The sequence below is a fragment of the Suricata suricatta genome, chromosome 8 (assembly GCF_006229205.1).
Source record: "Suricata suricatta isolate VVHF042 chromosome 8, meerkat_22Aug2017_6uvM2_HiC, whole genome shotgun sequence".
In the NCBI taxonomy this organism is placed as follows: Eukaryota; Metazoa; Chordata; class Mammalia; order Carnivora; family Herpestidae; genus Suricata; species Suricata suricatta.
This window is the reverse complement of record NC_043707.1, coordinates 65,660,802-65,683,393: the sequence shown is the minus strand read 5'-3', so window position 1 is coordinate 65,683,393 and position 22,592 is coordinate 65,660,802. Positions and strand designations below refer to the sequence as shown.

The 22,592-nt window shown below is 37.8% G+C and overlaps 1 protein-coding gene and 1 pseudogene across 1 annotated transcript in view; one reads left to right on the top strand and one right to left on the bottom strand.

The window, feature by feature from the left end:
- Positions 1-20,144, bottom strand: part of DIPK1A (divergent protein kinase domain 1A) — a 95,926-nt gene extending 75,782 nt beyond the window's left edge. Inside the window, exon 1 of the mRNA XM_029946566.1 lies at positions 20,102-20,144. Within this exon, the coding sequence (XP_029802426.1) occupies positions 20,102-20,104 (3 nt within the window). The 5' untranslated portion in view covers positions 20,105-20,144. The remainder of the gene's footprint in view (positions 1-20,101) is intronic.
- On the top strand, positions 10,807-11,565 carry LOC115299387 (annotated as a pseudogene).
- Positions 20,145-22,592: the final 2,448 nt, after the last annotated feature.

The following is a 22,592-nucleotide window of genomic DNA, read 5'->3' as shown; positions in this document are numbered from 1 at the left end:
TTGAGACTCCCAGTTTAATAATCTTTCCAACTTTCTATTAGGCCATACAACCTTTCTTTCTTTCTTTTTATAAATTTTTAAATGTTTATTTATTTTTGAGAGAGAGATACTGACTGCAAACAGGGGAGGGGCAGAGAAAGAGGGAGACACAGAATTGGAAGCAGGTTCCAACAGGCTCTGAGCCTTCAGCACAGAGCCTGATGTGGGGCTCGAACTCATGAACCATGAGATCATGACCTAAGCCAAAGTAGGACACTTAACCAACTGAGCCACCCAGGCATCCCAGCCTACTACCTTTCTAAAAAATATTTAAAATACCATGTTGCTTGTATTTTAAATTTTTTATTTAATTTCAAATACTTGAATGTCACAGACTTTCTCAATCAATATTTCGCTACAAATGGCAATATACTTTTATTTTGTGATCCTGTATGTAACAGTTTTTAAAAGGATTGTGTATTTTAAGTTCCAGGGTCACCAAAGTAAAATGAGGTTAGAAGTGGACTATAAACTATTAAAACACATCTAAGAAATTCTGTATCTTTAAACTTGGAAAGATTCCTTAAGTCCAGGAATTAAATCTTAACTTTGCTACTGACTAGGTGTGTGACTTGAGCCTTGTTTCCTCTTTAGCTATAAAACAAGCAAGTTGGATCAGGATTATTATATTTAGGAATTAATTTATTCCATCATTTAAAATACAATTCCAGGTAACTTGAGGATAAAACCTTTATCTACTCCTTATCATCTTATAACATTCAAATAACAGAGCAAAGAAATAAACTCATCAATCCATTCTTGATTAACAAGTTAAAAGACAAAAAATATCTCTACTATAAAAAAGCAGTAGATTTGGCTCTGCATACAGTCAGAGGGAAGGACACTATCTTCGGAAAACTAGTATGCAGTAGAATTTACGGTGATTTAGATCACATCTTTCTGCATTCATCTAGCCAAGTAGAGAGTTTTGAAAACCGAGGTCTAGTCTTTCTGAAAGGGGAACAAAGAAGAACATAAAAGCAGCTCAGGGCGGCTGTGTAGTCTATCCCTGCCAGAACTCCATAGCAAGTACCATGTCCCTGTATCAGATATGAAAAACCCTGATCTTGGGGCGCCTGGGTGGCTCAGTCAGTTAAGTGTCTGACTTCGGCTCAGGTCATGATCTCATGGTTCGTGGGTTCAAGCCCTGTGACGGGCTCTGTGCTGATAGTTTGGAGCCTGGAGCCTGCTTCAGATTCTGTGTTTCTCTCTCTCTCTATCCTGCTCCAGCTCATGCTCTGTCTCTCTCTGTCTCTCATAAAAATAAATAAACATAAAAAATTTTTTAAAGAACCATGATCTTTATTGAATGCTGTTCTATATGTTTATGGTTTACATTATGGATGATTTATGTTTAAGCATTTTAATGAACATGTCACTTAGACCTTTTTTTTCAATCTACCATTAGTAGAAACAACTTTCACCTTTGTTTTTCCACTTGAGACAATTGTTAGTTCATACAGACCACAGAAGTTCATTACATGCAATTCGCTGTTAACTACCCTAGGGAAAACTGAAAAGTATAAACATAGTCCCTGCAACCACCAGCTTCCAGGAGTTTACAATTGAGTAGGATCATGCAAAATTTCATAACCTACGAGTAACACTTTTTTTTAAGTTTATTTATTTTGAGAGAGAGAGAGAGAGAGAGAGAGAATTCAGGGAAGGGGCAAAGGGAGAGGGAGAGAATCCCAAGCAGCTTGCATGCTTTTAACAGGACCCTGATGTGGGGCTTGAACTGTGAGAGCCGAAATCAAGAGTCGGAAGCTTAAGCGACTAAGCCACCCAGGCGCCCCTGAGTTATGCTTTTAAAATTAAATTCTAACCAGTTTTTATGTCCAGTTTAACTGCATTAGGTCCTATGTCTATTTGCTAACAGACATCAAACACAACATTCATTTATAAGGTGCTAGAAAAAGGGATTAAGGGGTCATAAAGAGCTAATCCAGTTGATGGTTGTAAAAAGAAGACAAGAGGAAAATGTGAGATTATCCAACTCTATGAGCTGAAACCTCTCCAAGGTCCAGCTCATTTGTCAGACCTAAATTATTTTTGTTTTGATTAAATACTGAAGCTTTATATCCCTTCAAGAGAATAAATCATATCTTGGGGCTTGCTGTATCTCTGGTTCAACTTGCCTAGAGCAGTCTTGTAAAAATGGTTGGATCAGAGCAATAAGACCTCTGAGTTACAAGTTTTATCAAATTATTTATCAGGCTACATTAACTGATCTGAATTTCCAGGATTTCCCCTCTGTTTAACTGGAACAATATATCTGCCTTGAAACTTTGCAAGGCTGATTACTATACGGATCAAAATGAAATAGTGCAAATGAAAGTACTCTATAAACTGTTCTATAAATGTAAGGCAATATTATTACTGAGTTTATTTTTTCAAACCTTTCATAAAAAATCCAAAGCTAGATATTATCAGATCAACATCTGATCTCCAATCACTCCAACTTCCTTATAGCACAATAACTGGTAACTAATCCATCATAAATGATTTGCAAGTTATTATTCCACAATTATGGCATACTATACCTCTACCTAATTCTACCAGGCATGACTTTCAGCCTATGAGAATCTAAATAAAAATCCATACCTGCTTTATTGTACTAGAGACCAAACACAAAACCAGGAAATAAAAATAGGTCTTAAGATGCTCCTTCAGTCTCTTTTGAGGCTAGGATTGCAACTCACTCTAGCAGTGAATGACTCAACCATCACCAAAATATTCATGCTACTTTTTGAAAAATCTCAGCAAAGGTCATCTGACTATCCAGTTGGGAGGAAAATGTCTTAACCTTTCATTACACCATTTACAAAAATCGATTCCTAATGGACTACAATTTTAAGTGTAAAAGATAAGACAATAAAGCTCAGAGAAAAACATAAAACATCTTGTGACTTTAGAGTATTTGAAGTATTTGTATCCTCTTAGGACATAAAAAAAAAAAACTCTAACCACAAAAGAAAAAAATTGATAAATTTTATTACAGTAAGAATTTATGTTCATTAAGAGACACCACTAACAGAACAAAATGACAAACCACAAAAGGGGAAGAAGATATAACAATAATATACCTGAAAAATGATTCATAAAGATTTTACATAGAGAATTTTTGTTAATCAGTAAGAAAAATATAGACCACACAACAGAAATGTGAACAAAAGACTTGAACATGTGTGACTTTACAAAAGAGGCTATCAAAATGGCAAATAAATGTGAAAATATGTCGAACTTCACTAGTTATCAGGGACATGCAAATTATATGATACTACACACATCAGAACATCTAAAGTGAAGAAGATGTACAAAACCATGTGCTGATGAGGTTATGCCCGTAGCAATGTGTGGAACACTTACACACTGTTGGTGGTACAATCTTTTGGAAAACTGATTATTTGTTAAAACTGAATGTAGGCTTATCTATGACCCAGCAATTCCAGTTCAACAGAAATGCTTACATACATTCACCAAAAGACAGGTACTAAAATGTCCACAGCTTCCAAATTTGTAATAGCTAAAAACTGGAAGCAAACCAAACATCCATTAACAATAGAATGGGTAAATAAATAAGTTGGAGTATGTTCACACATAGACCACTATACAGCAATGAGAGTGAATATATACAATTACCTGTGACAATATGGATGAATCTCACAAATACAATGCTAAGCAAAAGAAGCCAGTTTCTATATATTTAAAAACAAAACAAAACAGCAACAGACAAAACTAATCTCTTCCATTAGAAGTCAGGATAGTGTGGGGCACCTGGGTGGCTCAGATAAGTGGCCAACTTCGGCTCAGGTCATGATCTCACAGTTCGTGAGTTCAGGCCCCACATCCGGCTCTGGGCTGACAGCTCAGAGCCTGGAGCTTGCTTCAGGTCTGTGTATCCCTCTTTCTGCCCCTCCTTCTCCTTCTCTTCCTCCTCCTCCTCCTCCTTATCTCTCTCTGTCTCTGTCTCTCTCTTAAAAATAAATAAACATTAGATGTCAGGATAGTGGTTACCATTGCAGGGGGTGGAGATGACAGAAAGAAAACATACAGCTAGAGTGCTAGCAAGGTTCTATTTCTTGATCAAATACGCACTTCTCCTTATGAATTTATACTTCAATAAAAAGTTATGAAGCAGTACTTCTTCTTGCTATTTTGCACTGAGGTTCTGACTTTTCTCATGAAAAAATCATCTGCTCTTGAATAAATGCCAAAATACACTGTAAGGGCTTACAGTTGAACTGATTTTAAGCTAATTGCAGATTAACTTTTAGCAAATTCAGAGCTTCACAGAATTAGAGATCTAGTAACACTCTAGGTTAGGGAATTTGCCCTTTTCTGATGTGAAAAAATTAAAAAGGTGATAGAAAACAATTATTTTCTGGGGGGTCGGGGAGGCTCAGTCTGATTCTTGATTTCAACTGAAGTCACAATCTCACAGTTCGTGAGGTAGAGCCCCACGTTCTGCACTGAAAGATTTTCTTAACCCTCTCCTGATCATTGTTCTTATTATGAGCTATACACAGAGCAAAGTGCACTACATACATTATTTCATCTCATTCTCCTAATTGCATGAAATAATTGTATCATCTTCATAATTGTACAGGTAAGGAAAATTAGGCTGAGGATGTTGTCCAAAGGGAAACAGTGCAAACATGGTAGAGCCAGGACTGGAATCCTGGCATGTCTGACTCTCAAGCTGATGCTCTTCACCACCATTTTATCCCTGCTGTGTTGTCATACCGGGGGCTTTACAGCATGGGGTGATGATAATCTTCTTTGTCTTTTGCCTAATCACTTTAGAAGACTATATATGAACAGGCTATCCTCCAACCCCCTGCCATCCCCTTCCCCATTAAAAAAATTTTTTTAATGTTTATTTATTTTTGAGAGAGAAAGAGACAGAGTGCAAGCAAGGGAGGGGCAGAGACAGGGAGACACAGAATCTAAAGCAGCCTCTGGGCTCTGAGCTGTCAACACAGAGCCCAACATGGGGCTCGAACCCACAAGCTGTGAGATCATGACCTGAGCTGAAGTCGGACGCTCAACAGACTGAGCCACCCAGGCGTGCCTCCCGCCCCATTTTAAAAATAAAGACTCGGGGCGCCTGGGTGGCTCAGTCGGTTAAGCCTCCGGCTTCGGCTCAGGTCAGATCTCACGTTCGTGGGTTCAAGCCCCGCGTCGGGCTCTGTGCTGCCAGCTAGCTCAGAGCCTGGAGCCTGCTTCCGGTTCTGTGTCTCCTTCTCTCTCTGTCCCTCCCCCTCTCATGCTCTGTCTCTCTCTGTATCAAAAATAAATTAAAAAAAAACATTAAAAAAATAAAATAAAAATAAAGACTCATAGAGGGACTGGACTGAGTCTTTAAAAACTCAAAGAAGAAGTAAAAGCTGGATGTTAAGATAGAAACCCTATGCCACTAAAAGATGTACAATAAAAAGGTTTGATAGCTTTTTAAAAAAGTTTTTAATTTTAATTCCTAAGTTAACATATAAGTTTATAGTAGTTTCAGGTGTACAATATAGTGATTCAACATTTCCATACACCACCCAATGCTCATCACAAGTGCACTCCTCAATCCCCATCATCTTTTTAAACCATCCCCCTGCCAACCTCCCCTCTGGTAACCATCAGTTTGTTTTCTATTGTTAAGAGTCTCTTTCTTGGTTTGTTTCTCTTTCTCTCTCTTTTGTTCCTCTACTTGTTCATTTTGTTTCTTAAATTCCAAATATGAGTAAAATTATAGGGTATTTGTCTTTAACTTATTTTTGCTTAACATTATACTCCGTAGCTCCATCCATGTCATTGCACATGGAAAGATTTTATTCTTTTTATGGCTGAGTAATAGTCCATTGTATATGTGTACCACATCTTTATCCATTTATCAGTTGAAGTGCATTTGGGCTCTTTCCATAGTTTGGCTATTGTTGATAATGCTGTTATAAACATCAAATGCATGTATCCCTTTGAAATAGTGTGGTTTGGGGGGGGGGGGCGGTAAATGCCCAGTAGTGCAATTGCTGGATCATAGGGTAGCTCTATTTTTAGGTTTTTCGGGAACCTCCATACTGTTTTCTACATGTAGCGGCTGCACCAGTTTGCACTCCCACCAACAGTGCAAAAAGGTTCCTTTTTCTCCACATCATTACCAATACCTGTTGTTTCTTGTGTTTCTTATTTTGGCCATTCTAACAGATGTGGGATGATACCTCATTGTAGTTTTGATTTGCATTTCTCTGGTAAGTGATAAAGAGCATCTTTGTACGTGTCTGTGGGCCATCTCTTTGTCTTCTTTGTAGAAATGTCTGTTTGCATCTTCTGCCCATTTTTAATTGAATTATTTATTCTTTTGGTGTTGAGTTGTATACATTCTTTATATATTTTGGATACTAACCCTTTATTGGGTATGTCATTTGCAAATATGTTCTCCCATTCATAGTTTGCCTTTTAGCTTTGTGGATTGTTTCCTACACCATGCTTTGTATTTTGAAGTAGTCCCAGCAGTTCAATTTTGCTTTTGTTTTCCTTCCTCAGGGGACCAATCTAGAAAAGAGTTGCTATGGCCAACATCGGAGAAATTACTGCCTGTGCCCTCTTCTAGAATTTTTATGGCTTCAGGTCTCATGTTTAGGTCTTTCACCCATTTTGAACTTACTTTTGTGTTTAGGTTTAAAAAAAAGTGGTCGTTTCATTCTTTTGCATGTTGCTGTCCAGTTTTCCTAGCACCATTTATTGAAGAGACTGTTTTTCCTACTGGATATTCTTCCCTGTGTGTCCAAGATTGATTGACTTATAACTGTGAGTTTACTTGTGGGTTTTCTATTCTGCTCCATTGATATGTCTGTTTTTATATCAGTTCCATACTGTTTTCATCACTACAGCTTTGTAATATAACTTGAAGTCCAGAATTGTGATGCTTTTCTTTTTCAAGACTGCTTTGGCTATTCAGGGTCTTTAGTGGGTCTATAAAAAATTTTAGGATTGTCTATTGTTTGAAAGCTTTTAATAACTGACTAAATGGGAAACTCAACAGAAGTCTCAGCAGACTGATCGCAAGTGAGACCAGTCACAGTGAGTATTCCTACTTAGGCCATAATGAAAGAAGCAGAGACAGACTAAGCAATTTTGTCAAAAATGAAGATGGGTAAAAAGGTTCTTGACTGTTTATAGGTGTCTGCTTTTCTTTAAATCTTCCTCTAGAGAATGTTATTATTTTCAAAAATTATGCTGACAAGTATTGATTATTTAATATGGATGCCAGTAAAGCTTTAATAAAGTTTAGTTTGGCAGAATAAACATGATTGACCAGACTGTTGATCTTTTACTTAGCTTCTGATCTTTGAATCAGATAGTTCTCTGTTCAGGAAAGTATTACTTAGCAGATGCCTTCCCAAGCTGCAGACATGGTACTTAAGAGGAACTAAGCACTTGCACTCATTCTTCTTTGGAAAACCCTAAACTTTATTTTTTAAAAAATGTTTTTATGTTTTATTTACTTTTGATACAGAGAGAGACAGAGCATGAAAGGGGGAAGGGCAGAGAGAGAAGGAGACACAGAACCGGAAGCAGGCTCCAGGCTCTGAGCTTAGCACGGAGCCTGATGCGGGGCTCCAACCCAAGAACGTGAGATCTGACCTGAGCCAAAGACAGAGGCTTAGCCGACTGAGCCACCCAGGTGCCCTAGAAAACCCTAAACTTTAAAAATAACTGTCAGTTTGTGTCAAAGGTTCATTTCAGGGTTGTTTTTTTTAAAACAATTTTTAATGCATATTCTTTTTATTTCAAGACTTATAAATTGTTCTCTGGGAAATGTGTATAGAGATCATATTATAAGGTATATAACAATAATAAGCAACACCCACAATGTGCCAATACCACCCATTTATTTTCCAAGAGAAAGGTAGAAAATAAATATTCATATGACAAATGTTGGAGTGCTTCCATGTTCAAGGTTAAAAATCACACCTTGACCTGGGAGTAGGTCCATCATCCTTCATTTATAAGGAATTTCAAAGTCTACTTTCAAACCATTCAATATGAAAATTATTTAAAACTTAAATGCCATTCTTTATAATAAAAGTAAAAACATACTTGCCAGTATTATAGAACTGTATACTTAATGAGTATATCAGAGTTTTTCGTACAGAGTCATAATCTTTTTTTTTTAATGTTTCTTTCTAAGAGAGAAAGACAGAACATGAGCAAGGGAGGGGCAGAGAAAGATAGGGAGACACAGAATCTGAAGCAGGCTCCAGGCTCTCAGCTGTCAGCACAGAGCCCAACACAGGGCTTGAACTCACAGACTGTGAGATCATGACCTGAGCCGAAGTTGGACTCTCAACCGACTGAGCCACCCAGGCACCCCCACATGGAGTCATAATATTAAATTAAGAACTATGGCTACTCCCCACTTTAACCACTCTCAACACCTAGAAGTGAAGCAGCCTCCTGATAATGCTATAATCCTCACCATTTCCATCGGAGGTGATCTGATGTGTGAATCTAAGCTTACCCACACTCCCTTAGGTGAAGGGCATTCCTTCATGTCCCTAGACATACACTTACTACTTGCCTCTTGAAAGTGTTTATAGATACAGGAAGACAAAGATCACATGCAGCTCTCCTTATTAAATACAGATAGTATTGATTTATATCTCCATCATGTATATTTTGTCTAGGCTATTTCCTCAAGTAAAAATGTAAATTGTTTTCTTATTCAAACTTCTATAAAAATATTAGGGGAATCTTTTCACATTAGGTGACATAAGTATGTCATTTTTTAAATTGAAAAATCTGTGTGACTTTCTAGTTTGTTAAAGCATTTGTTTATCATCACACAAGATAACGACATTTTCTATATTCAATATGACAGAATTTTAAAATAACTGGTATATGAATTTTGAGAAATCTTTATGTAATAGATGTATTAGCAGCTCCCAACAAAAAAATACACTGATTGCTCCAAGACAGTCATGAACATATGCCACGAGAAACAGACAGTTTGAAAGGAGAAACCGACCATGTCGCTCACTAGTCTGACTTCAAAAAGTTCTTGAAGCCAGCAAGCGTACAACATAAAAGGCCATAATGTGTCTTAAAAGCCATTCAAAAGTTTGTAATTTTGGGATATGATAACATTTTATGAGGAAGCTAAAGCATTCCTCTTTTACTACTGAAAACACTGCCATAAGAAAAGCAAGAAAAAACTCTCCTATCGACAATCATTATCGTCTCACCAGTAAATGAAGAATGTAAGGCCAAGAAAGACACGGGAGCTTGATACAAGGTGAATCACATGCCTGAAGTCTTACGCTAAAGCATATTACTCATCTTAATATAACATTATAATTCTTTCTACTTTTCTTTAAGTTCAAAACCACTTCAATAAAAATGCTTGCTATATAAGACATTTGTAACTCAAAACTATCATTTTATATGGTTAATTTCTATCACCTTTGGAGAGGTAAATCTACATAACATAATGACTTTTAAATTTATTTGGTAGATCTAGCTATAGGCCACTTTTATATTAATCCAACTTAATGGGATCTATTTTAGGTTAACTAATCCTCAGAGATACAAATTCCTTAATAAGGCAGTCAGAAGTATTTTTAAATATTAACCAAAACATTCATAAATCATGTCAAGCAATGCATTAGCAAGACCAAAATACCTCACTTTCTGCTTCTATTTGCAGCTTTCAAAGCATAACTCTGCTTTCCCACCTTCCCAAACTCCCTCTTGTACTCCATGATACTCCTTTCCTTCATAGTCCACTTTTTTATCAAGTAGAAAAATGATCAGATGTAATTTACACATATCAATCGACTGAAGTTAACTTACACTATAATATTGACTAATCCCAAAATACTGGTATATGTTAGTTAAGTTAGCTAACAGTGAAAGGCTTAGCCCCCTACTTAAGACTGGGACATCATCAAGCATAAAGATTTTCTTTTTCGGGGGTAGAAAAGGGAAGTCTGAAATCATGCATTATCTAAAGGCAAACCTAATTAGGGTAGACCTGTTAGGGTAATTGCTGGGGGAGGAAGAAAATATCCCTTGTCACTCTGCCCTCCCTAACATAGACTGCTAAAAACCCAACCCTCCTTTACCTCCCTTTCCTTTTCTTTGCTTGCCTGTTTAGAACGCAGCAGCTGAACACACTTATACTGATTCAAAAAACAGGCATTAAAGGCCAATGATAGCATCTAAATGCAGTATAACACTTCTTTCTTTTTTAAATGTTTTTTTATTTATTTTTGAGGGACAGAGAGAGACAATGCGAGCAGGGGAGGGTCAGAGAGAGAGGGAAACACAGAATCTAAAGCAGGCTCCAGGCTCTGAGCTGTCAGCACAGAGCCCGACGTAGGGCTCGAACCCACGAACCGTGATATCATGACCCGAGCCGAAGCTGGACGCTTAACCAACTGAGCCACCCAGATGTCCCAACACTTCTTCCTTCTTAATTATACCCTTAACTGACAGCTCCCAGGTTCTTTAATACTTAACTACCTCTGGCAATTAAGAATTTGATTTCTTTTGGGGTGCCTCGGGGGCTCAGTTCTATCTGATAACTCTCACTGATGGCAGTCTGGTATTCATTTTCTGCAGCTTCTACAATCTTTATCGTAGTTTTTGTTATTTATACCCCATTAGATAGTGTTAGGGAATCTTGTATATCTTTATGACTCACTGACTCAAATTACCATCTTCGTAATAATGAACCTGAGTTTCAAGATACCAACAACTTGACTGGTTGAAGGAATGATGGTAAATTTCCAATATGACCCCCAATGGCCATTCCAAAGTTTTTTGCTTGGAACTGATGGCTTTCTATGCATGCAATAATGATTTGCTACCCATCCTTTTTTGTTTTGTTTTGTTTTTTGTTATCATATACAGTGCAAACCGCATTTGGATAATGTTCTTTTACATGATCCCAAAACCAGAATCTGTTTCAAATTTGATCACTTAAGAAAGGAAACAGTTGATCCAAGACTGTATGAAGCAGAACATGCAGCTGAATCACAGAGAACTTCAGTAGAAACTGCTCTTTGAGTTTATGTAAAAGAACATTATCCAAATGCGGTTTGCACTGTATATGATAACAAAAAACAAAACAAAACAAAAAAGGATGGGTAGCAAATCATTATTGCATGCATAGAAAGCCATCAGTTCCAAGCAAAAAACTTTGGAATGGCCATTGGGGGTCATATTGGAAATTTACCATCATTCCTTCAACCAGTCAAGTTGTTGGTATCTTGAAACTCAGGTTCATTATTACGAAGATGGTAATTTGAGTCAGTGAGTCATAAAGATATACAAGATTCCCTAACACTATCTAATGGGGTATAAATAACAAAAACTACGATAAAGATTGTAGAAGCTGCAGAAAATGAATACCAGACTGCCATCAGTGAGAGTTATCAGATAGAACTTTCAAACCTTACATGCACTGAGATTGATGGAAACAAGATCCTTAGCTACAGGATTGGCAAATATATGCAGAATGCATTAAGATGAAAATTGCATGATTGGATCATTTTAGTGTCTTTAAGTTTTAAAAAAAACCATTGCAAAAGTATTCAGAACTGTCAAGCTACCCGGTCAAATAGGCTGTTGCCACTTAAAATCGCTGTAATTAGTTTGGTTAGAGCACAAACCTTAACTAATCGACCATTATTTTTCATTTCTTTTGTTCAAAGAGGATTGAAAATTAGTTTAATTTAAATGTCTTTTACTTTCTGTTATATTTCTTACAATTAAGAGATGATTCCTTTATATTACTTGAAGTGTTACAAAAATATTTTACATACCATACCCTAAAATTAATATTTTTGAACCCTAAAAACCCTAACTTTTCATATTTGCCCAGTTCTTTTTAATGGGGTCAATATGGACATTCTAGTTTAATGTGATTGATGGATTTTTTTAATGTTTTTTATTTATTTTTGAGAAAGAGAGACAGCACGAGCAGGGGAGGGTCAGAGAGAGAGAGAGGGAGACACAGAATTTGAAGCAGGCTCCAGGCTCTGAGCTAGCTCGAAGCCACGAACCGCAAGATCATGGCCTGAGTTGAAGCCAGATGTTCAACCCAGGCGCACCAAACGTGGTTGATGGATTTAACCATACAGGCTGCTAAAGAAATTACCTACCTTTTCCCCTTCACCTCATCTATTTATGTAAGATTGAGATTAGAAGGAAAGCATTTTCTTTCTTTTTTTTTTTTTTTTGAGGGACAGCATTTTTTATTTCAATTGTGTTTGAACCTTTCAAGGTTATCTAGTTAGCTCAGCATTTAAGCTTTGTTTTTTAATTTTTTAAAGTTTATTTATTTTGAGAGCAAGAGAGAAAGCATGTGCATGAATTGTGGAGAGGCAGAAAGAAAGGGAGATGGAGAATCCCAAGCAGGCTCCCTGCTGTCAGCACAGAGTCCCACAGATGCAGGCTTGATCCCACACATCTTGAGATCACAACTTGAGCCAACACCAAGAGTCAGGCACTTAACCCACTGAACCACCCAGGTGACTATAAGTAAACGGTTTTAAAACAAGGCTGATGTCTAATGATTTTTTGAAATTCTGAAATTAAATGAGAATACTTACTTCATGGGGGCCTGCGTGGCTCAGTCGGTTAAGCGTTTGACTCTTGGTTTGGCTCAGGTCATGATCTCACGGTTCATGTATTCAAGCCCTGCATCAGGTTCTGTGCTGACAACCTGGAGCCTGCTTGGGATTCTCTCTCTCTCCCTCTCTCTTTGTTCCTCCCCTCCTCTGCCCCCTCTCTCTCTCTCTTTCCCAAAATAAATAAATAAACTTAAAAAATTTTTTAAAAAGAAAATACTTATTTCACAAATGCATTTAATGCTTTTTTTCTTGTGGCAGTTACACAAATTAGCTTGAATTCCATAAGTCCCTGAGTTATTTTTACCATAAAGCCATAAATGTATTATAACAAGGCAAATCATAATATATATAATCCTGAACTCATAAAAAATAGATGAATAAAATAAAAAATAAAAAATATGGGTAAGATTTTTCTTCTTCAATTAGCTTACATTTCCAGGTAGGGAGCATTATTTATTGCCAGGGTAAAATAGGACTCAGCACCAATTCTAACCCTACTTTTAGTTTTCATAACATTCAGTGGTGAGAAGCCTGCCTCACATAAATGAGGGGAGGAGAATGGACGTCTTATTTGAGGAATTATTTCTCAATGCTTCAAAAATTTTTGAACAATGTAAAAAAGTAATAGTAACCTACCATGAATAATATACTTAATGGCCTATTAGTTATATAGCAGAAAAATCAATTAGGCTTTCTCTCAGTTTTGTGAGAGCAAAATATTGGATATTATTTGAATTGCAAAAGGAACTGTTACCCATCATTACTTGAGCCGGTGTTACTTACTCATGCACTATCCTTGCACAGATACCAGTATTTTCCTTTGACCTTTGGTGCCCTGGTCTTTTTACAGCTGGGGATCTTTGTGAGATATGAGCTAGAGAATATGCCTTTCTTTTGTAATTGTGTGAGAAGGGCAACCATGAAAGAGAAGGGGGAGAGCAGAGCCCACACCTCCATCAGAAGCACATTCTCAGAAGGAACAATGTTAGGAAAAGTACATGAGGAATGTAAAGACCTACAAATTGGCTCCCCTAAACCAGGCCCCTACTCCCTGAATAGTGTACCCAATTTAAAGATAAAAGTGAATGTGCATCTGCAGCCCACAGTATCAGCACCAGCACAGGGACCGCATGGAAGTGAGCAGTAAATGCTTTTTGATGAGAGAAACTGCAAGAGCAAAATGATAAGCACCAAAAATAGCAACATGGTGTATCAAAGGAAAAACCCTACTTAAAAGCTTAGAATCAGACTGAAGCAAATTAAGTTGTTGCTTAAAGCATAATAATTAAAGCCTTTAAATTTACCAAACCATTCTGCTATCACAGAATAAAAAGGCTTGTTTATCCCTTCTCTGTCCTAGGGGAATAAATTATCTCCTGAGTCTTTTATTTCACCAAAGTGCTATTTAAAAACTGATGAAATGTTTAAGCAATTCATTACATTAATATAAAAATCTTTATAGAGGACAGAGGTATGAACAAAACCAAAGGGTAGGTAACACTGATTAAGAGGAAAGGCTATGCTCTCTGAAAGTAATGCCAAGATCACAGTGTTCGCCTGCCTGTCTCCTGCTCTTTCGTCAGATCTCAGATAACCATCCCCTCCACAAGAAGGTTCTCCAACCAGCTGGCCAAAGAGATGTCCTGATACTCATTATCACATAACCTATTATTCCATTGTGCACATAGCTGCCCAATGTTTTTGTTGTTTATTTTTAAAAATTCATTTATTATTTATTGATCAGTGCCAAAACAATTCCCAAAATTCCCAAAAGCAACATGTGAATTCTATGAGAGCAGAGGTCCATCATGTCACTGCTACAAGCTCAGTGCTTACCTGATGCAGAGCACGGAATATCCTTGTTGCTGACAGCCTATAGAATCAGGCACAAAACTAATGATAATTTTAAGACTCTGATCTTTGAGTAGTTTTTTCTCTTTTTTACTAAATAAACTTATACAAGATTTTCTGAAATTTTCTTTATTCCTCTGAAGTTATTTACTCTTATTCTCTTGTCTTTACTGAAATAATTTATAAATTATGTACTGCTTAAATAGACATTGTGGACATTAAGACAATTCATAAGAGAGATAGTTTAAAATTTACATTAGGACTTTTAGTTCAAGATGGTAGATTGAGGATGTGTGTTTACTACTTACAGCTTACAAAACCACACTCAAATAAGGGAGACAAAAGAAGTAATAAACCTATACAACCAAAAGAAAAGAGAGGTTAAGGGGTTCACCAGGGTGAAAGATACAACGAAATTTCTAGAATTCAAAAAGCAGTGGAATTGTGTTGATGGATGAGACAGCCAGTGAAAGCCACAGCCGCAAGGCAACCTCAGAGGAGCTGGAAGCCAAAATGCCTGTTGGAATGCTAGGAGGAATCTAGAGAGCCAATCTGTCCTGGAACACCTGATGGCTCTGGGCTCCAGGCCAGCAGGTACAAGGGAGGAGAGAAGGGAGAAGTGGGGCTGAAGACAGTGGGAGTAATTGAAGGTCTGTACTTGGAACTGCACTGGCTGACATCCACATCTGCTTCCCCCCCACACACAGATCACAGGCAGCCTGGCATTAACCCTTGGTTGAAAAGCCAGATAACTGAAAGAACAAATGACCTGGGGAAAATAAAGGCTTCTAGGGGGAGTACAGTCTGCCCACAGTAGAGCACTCCTCTAGCACAAGGGCAGGGTCTGAGCACAGGCTTGAGCAAGCAGGCTAGTCAAGGCATCTTGCCCTACACAGAGGGCTCAGCCAGCCATGCACACAGCTGATACACAGGTCTAGGAGGAAAAGAAATCAACTTTTAAAATGGCATAGAAGGGGCACCTGGGTGGCTTGGTTGGTTGAGCCTCCGACTTGGGCTCAAGTCATGGTCTTACAGTTTGTGGGTTTGGGCCCCATGTAAGGCTCTGCACTGACAGCTTGGAGCTCAGAGCCTGGAGCCTGCTTCGGATTCTGTGTCTCCTTCTCTTTCTGCCCCTTCCCTGCTCACACTCTGTCTCTCCCTGTCTCTCAAAAATAAATGTTAAAAAAATTTTAAATAAAAAATAAAATGGCACAGAAAATAGGGCACCTGGGTGGCTCAGTTGGTTAAGCATCCAACTTCAATTCAGGTCACAATCTCACAGTTTGTGAGTTCAAGCCCCGCATTGGGCTCTGTGCTGACAGCTCTGAGTCTGGGGCCTGCTTCAGATTCTGTGTCTCCTTCTCTCTCTCTGCTCCTCCCCTGCTTGTGCTCACTCGCTCTCTATCTCTCTCAAAACTAAATATTAAAAAAAATAATAAAATGATATAGAAAACCCATACAGTTCATCATTCCTTCTTTCTTAAAATATGAATAGACAATCAAGGATTGCCAGGCATATGGGGAAATCCAGCAGCATCAGAAGGAACTAAGAAAAGCATATAAAGAATAGGAAACCACAAAAAAGGAACAAAGAACTTGGAAGAACTCTTTTAAATTAAATTTAAAATTCTTAGAATTTATTTTTTAATGTTTACTTATTTTTGAGATAGAGAGAGAGGGCAGGGGAGGGGCAGAGGGAGAGGGACACAGAGAATCCAAAGCAGGCTCTGCGCTAACAGGCTGAAAGCGGAGAGCCCAATGTGGGGCTTGAACTCAGGAACCCTGAGTTCACAGCCTGAGCTGAAGTCAGACGCTCAACTGACTGAGCCACCCAGGCACCCCTAAAATTCTTAGTATTTAAAGAGTGATTATAAAATGAAAACAAATCAACAGATGATCTAGAAGACAAAACTAAGAAACATAGAATGAGAGCATATGGATAAAAATATGAAAATAATAGAGAAGCTATAAGAGACATAAAGAGCTAATCTAAGAAGTGCAACATTTGACTAATAAGAGACCTAGAAAGAGGGAACAGAAAAAAGAGAGGGGAAACCCATTTAACAAATAATAGAACTCCCCAGAGCTAAAGAAAGACCGAAGTCTTAAGACTGGAAGGGCTCAGTGAGTGTTCAATACAACTAACTGATAAAAGACCTACATCTATACATTTCCTCATGGAATTTCAAAACAAGCATAAAAAAGAGACCCTGAACGAGGAACAAAGGTCACCCAGAAAGGACTGATAAACAAACTGGCTTCTTGTCAGCAACAGAGGATGTTAGAAAACAATGGAACCACGCCTTCACATTTTCTCAAGGAAATTATTTTCAGCCCTGAATTCTACACCCAACCCAACTACAAACAAGTTCTAAGGTACAATATAGATAGTTTTAGACATGACTCAGAAAATTTATTTCCCACATACCCCTTCTAAAGAACTTATTTCAGGATCCACTCCAGGAAAATGATGGCAAAATCAGGACAGTAAAAGGGGATCCTGTGGAAGACAGGATCCCGAGAATGGTGATTCCAACCGAGGAGAAGAGTAGAGGGAGATCCTTGTAAGACAGCTGTCTGGTAGCCTAGAAAAGCATTTGGTTACAAAGGTGGATGACATGGAATAGAAAATATAACTGATTGTATATAAGAAGTGAGGCCATGACAAAGGCATATTATACCAAAAAAAAAAAAAAAACCAGAATTAGAAGAAGAAATCCAACTAGAAATTCCCTGAAAAATAAAAGGCACCAAAAAAAGCTACATTTCAAATATGAAGCAAGCTTACATTTACCCCAGTTAATAAGGAATTAATCAAGTACAAGAAAAGAGGATCTGATTGTTACTGATCATAGAATCTTGAGAGGCCAGAGTTCATTACTCTGGGCTTTGAGAGAAGAAAATGTAATCCTAGCATGCAAATTGGCTCTACATTAAATATTTATAGAATCATATTTTAGGGGCATCTCTAAAAATAAAGATGCCCTTCATCTTAGGTCAGAACTAACTTTGGTCTCAAGACATAAATTTCAGGACCCTAAAAAAATACTGGTCAAAAGTGCTTTGCTCTTACTATCTATATACATGGCACCAAATGATAAGAAATTCTTATCTGTAATATTCTCCCTAAAGGTGACAGTTCTTCATTTTTCAAATGGTCCAGCACTCCAGAACTAGCTCAGTTCCCTTGGATTTCTGGGCAGATGTCAGAAGAAATGTCTGCTCCCCACAGCTACGCAGATAGTCATCCAGAAAAATAAGGTATATTAACTATTCAGGGAAGAAACTGTGGCCGATAGTAATCACAAATCATAACTATATTGCTTTAATACAGACATCAAAGGCTAGGTTTTTGAATTATTCTTTAATAGGAATATTAAAAAGCAAGCAAGGGCACCTGGGTGGCTCAGTCAGTTAAGCATTCAACCCTTGATTTTGGCTCAGGTCATGATCTTGTGGTTCATGGTTCTGTTAGCACAGAGCCTGCTTAGGAGTCTTTCTCACCCTCTCTCTCTGCCCTTCTGCTGCTTGCACAATCTCTCTCCCTCTCTCTCTCAAAATAAATAAAAAATAAATAAACTTTAAAAAAAAGCAAGCAAGTATGATTTCTAAGCAAAAAGAAAGTCTTTCTAGGGAATGTGTGAAAATCACATGTTCTCCTCCCCACTGGCAGAAACACCGTTTAGCTTTTGGAAAAGGGCAAATCCTTGCAGTAATTTGCTTAATAACAAGATTTGTCCTTGTTCGTTAATCCTACTGCTTTTCTGACAAGGAGAAAGTAACTTCATGCTACAGTCAATGGGTCTCAGGTTCACAAGAAAGATTTTCCTTTATGGAAATACTTAACAGGTCCTAACAATATGATACTATTTATAGTTTTCATCCTTTAGATTCAACTTACATGGAGACTTGGTTGTCCCTGGTAATAGGACAAAATATAAAAGTTATCAACTTTGACAATATGAAAGTGTCGCTGACAGAAAGTGAGAAAAACAGATGGAAAAAGAAGCACATGTTCTAATGCCCCTTTTTGAAAATGGGGGAGTCAACAAAGACTGTCAAAAGTGGATGAAATGAGAAATCGCTGTCAGTGTCTAAAGTTACCAAGCAGCAGAGGAAGTAAAATTAATAACACAACTACTGTATCAAGCACTAGAAGAGAGAATGGGCGGACTATAGTGTAAGAAAGCTGAACACTCATTTTTCAAAGTGGAAAGTCAATAGATATTATCTAAAGTTGATTAAAAAACAGATAAAAGTCTGTTATTTGGAGGAAAGAATCTTTTTGATTGTAAAACTCTCTCAGGAAAATAACTTAGAGCATAAATCCCTAACATTTATATATTTACTTATAAATGTTCTATATAAAGTTATGACTATATTAATCTATTACATACCTATTATGACTTACACAAAAATAGATGTTAAAAGTATATCAAAATAATTTTGAATAGATTTTTTTATGAAGAGGGAATGCCTACTGTGGTACTAAACTGAAACAGAAAATCACTAGCTATTCTGACAAAAATAAATATTTTAATATATAAAAACATTATGTGAGAATAAAGAACCTCCTAGGATGTGTACAATTCCTTTCAGACACAAGCTCTAGAAGTTAGAGGTATAGCCACCAGGAATCCAAAAGATTCAAAGAGGCTACCTTTCAGGAGTAAAGCTGGGGATAGAGAGAAGTAGAAGAGGAGAATGATGATTTGTATCATAAACTCATCTATATTATCTTTATTATTTTACATGTTTTCTTTTATACAAAAATTTCATCTAATCAGCCCCATAAAACTATCGTTGCTAGTATTTATGCTGATTCATCCAACAAATATTTACTGAGCATCTAGTCTTGGCTAGGCTCAGAGATGGAGGAGGGCAACTGACATCTTGACTGTCAAGGAAATCACAGTCTGGGACCAAAGAAAGCTACAAAAGTCGCTGATGACAAACCAGTATCATCAAGGTTATAAGCAAAGTATGTGCCAGAAATCATGCACACACGGTCTGGAGCACAAAAGAGGCACACTAATACTGTGTGGGGTGTTAGGGAAGGATTGCTAAAAGGTCATTTCCTCTTTGAGTTGAAACCTGAAGGGCAAGTAGAAAACTAAGAATAAACCAGGTAGAAAGGAAAGCAGTGAAATGGAGAAGGGCTTCCTAGGGCAAAGCAGAAAAGTGGTGGTAGACAGGCTGACACATGAGCATGGTGTGCTGGTAAGCTGCAAGTTTTTCAGGATTGCTAGAACTTTAAATGGTGCATAATGTGGTGTGGCAGAAATGAAATGGCAAGTCAGGAAGGGACCAGAAATGGTGGGCCATGCTCAGAACTCTGCATAGTCCCCGGAAGGCAGTAGAAAGCCATTGAAGGATTTCGTCAGCAAGGAGGGAGACTAGATCAGATTTGCATTTGGGGGAAGATGACTCTGGAAGCAATGTGTAAGATGGACCTAAAAGGGGTTAAATAAGTCAGGAAGGTCATTCTGGAGGCTATTACAGTGGGCCTAATGACACAGAAAGAGAGAATCATGGTACCAGCAGGAGACAGATGGCCAATAGGTACATGTAAAGGTACTTACCATTACTAATCACTGGGGAAATGCTCTTGAGTAACTGCAGAGTATCACTAACTGAAAGGGAAAGAAGCACATTTTGAGGGGTGTGGAGTTTAGGTTAGGACATGTTAAATACGAAGTGCCATCTAATTGTAGATAGCAAATAAGCAGGTGAAAGTGCAACTCTAAAGTTCTGGGCGAGAGATCTGGGCTGGTGATATAGAGTTGAGACCCATTAATATTTGGGTTGTAGTGGAAGCCATGTGATGAGCTGCAATTTTAATAGAGAATGCACAAAATGAGAAGTAGAAGAAGGCTGGAGTCTTGGGGAAAGTGGGGAGCAAAGGACCAAGGAAACTGACAGGAAAGTGTGGGAGTATCTGGAAGTGAAGGAAGGTCAGAGCAACAAGGACATGGTAAATAAGCAGATGGTAAATGACAAATCTTGGCATCCTGACTGAATAGGGAAAGGAGGAAAGCCAGAGGAGGTGGATGGACTGGAAGACATGGGTGTGGCAAAGGTCTCAATTATGATGAGGGCGGTGGTGAAAGTAGAGAAAAGGAATGCAAGAGAGATAGGAGTGTGTGCTTAGTGTGGGCTACAGAAGCTCAGTATCTCAGAGTGGTTACAGAATACTTTAGAATACATGGGAAAATGTGTACATTGTATCATTTTGCACAACCTGAGTATATGCTCAGGGCAAAGGGTAAGACCAGGGTAATAAATATGCTCTGGATTCACAGGGGACAAATTTAGTTTTACTAGATCAGGTGTGACTGAAAATGTCAGCTGATACATTAAAACAAAACCAAGTATTATCCTCTTTCAGAGGTTAAGAACAACCGTAATTAATTATAATAAGAAAGAGAAATAAGTTACTTTTTTATTTTTGAGAGAAAAGGAGAGAGCATGAGCAGGGTGGTGGGGCCAGAGGGAGAACGAGATCTGAAGCAGTCTCCTGCCTTGTGCAGAGCCCACACAACACAGGGCTGGATGACCCTGAGATCATGACCAGAGCCAAAGCAAGAGTTCAACGCTTAACTGACTGAGCCACCCAGGTGCCCCATAAGTTACATTATTTTTTTTAAGCAATAAACTCAAGGGAACCCATACATTACATTTTAAAGAAAGTTTTCTTAGAGTTCATGAAGTGAAATTTCTGTGCTCTTTAGTTTGTATAATGGCACAAAAGTTTTAAGAACAGTATCTACTGTAAAAAAATATTTTCACACAGCAGCTATTTGTATCTTCCTTCCTTCAGTAAATATCCATGATTCCTCCCATAATAGTTGCTGGAACAATAAATACTATTCTCTTGGGGTCCCTGGCTGGCTCAGTCAGAAGAGCATGTGACTCTTGATCTCAGGGTCATGAGTTCAAGTCCCATGTTGGGTGCAGAGATTACTAAAAATTTACAACTCTCTTATAAAATCTATTTGATAACAATAACTTTAAACTTAATAGTAATGGGAAAGACATAAATAAAATATTTCAGGAAATGACTGATTTTTTCATTGTCAGAATTCGGTTGTATTCTTTTTGTGGTAGGCAGACTTCTAAAGATGTCTCCCACGATTCCCATTCCCTTGGTTATTGAATCACACACTAATCTAGGTACTGCTATGAAGAGACTTTGCAGTTGGAATTAAGATTACTAATCAGCTGACTTTAAGGCAGACAATCATTGGTTATCTTACCCAATGTAATAAGTGACCCCTTAACAGGAGGAGAACAGAAGAGCCAGAGCAATGAGGCTGAGAGGAAATCAGAGAGATGTGAAGCATGCAAAGGCCTCTAGCGCTCTTGCAGTCTTTGAAGATGGAGAAAGGAAGCCATGAACCAAAGAATGTAGGTGGCCTCTTGAAATTGAGAACAACCCCAGCCAACAACCAGCAAGGAAATGGACACCTCAGTCCTAAAACAGTATGGAACTGAATTCTAACAACAACCTAAAAGAGTCCAAAAATCAATTCATTCCCAGACCTCCAGAAAGAAAGTCAACCCTAATGAAACCTTGATGTCAATCTTTGAAACCTAGAGCAGAGAGCAAACTGGGTCAAACTGTACTCAGACTTCTAACCTACGGAACTATGAGATAAGGAATGGTACAAACAAATGGGTTTTGTATTAAGCTGCTCAATTTGTGGTACTTTGCTCCAGGACCACTAGAAGACTAACACATTTTCTTTAATTGCTGACTTCAAATGTGCTCTATCAAATCTCATTTTCTTGACCTTTCTTGTAACTTTGGACAGAGTTCACACATTTCCGATAATACTTAGTTCTTATGAAATCCAGTCTAATTTATTTTCCCCCAATCTTTTATATTGAAAATCCTTAAATCTATAGAAAATTTAAAATAATGGCACAAAAAATACCCTTACACCTATATTCATCAATTGCTAACATTGTTCTACATTTTCTTTCTTTCTCATCCTCTCTAAACATACATAAATATCTCTATCTCTCCTGCTTTCTTTTTCTCTGTATCAGTGGTCCTCGACTAGGAACAAC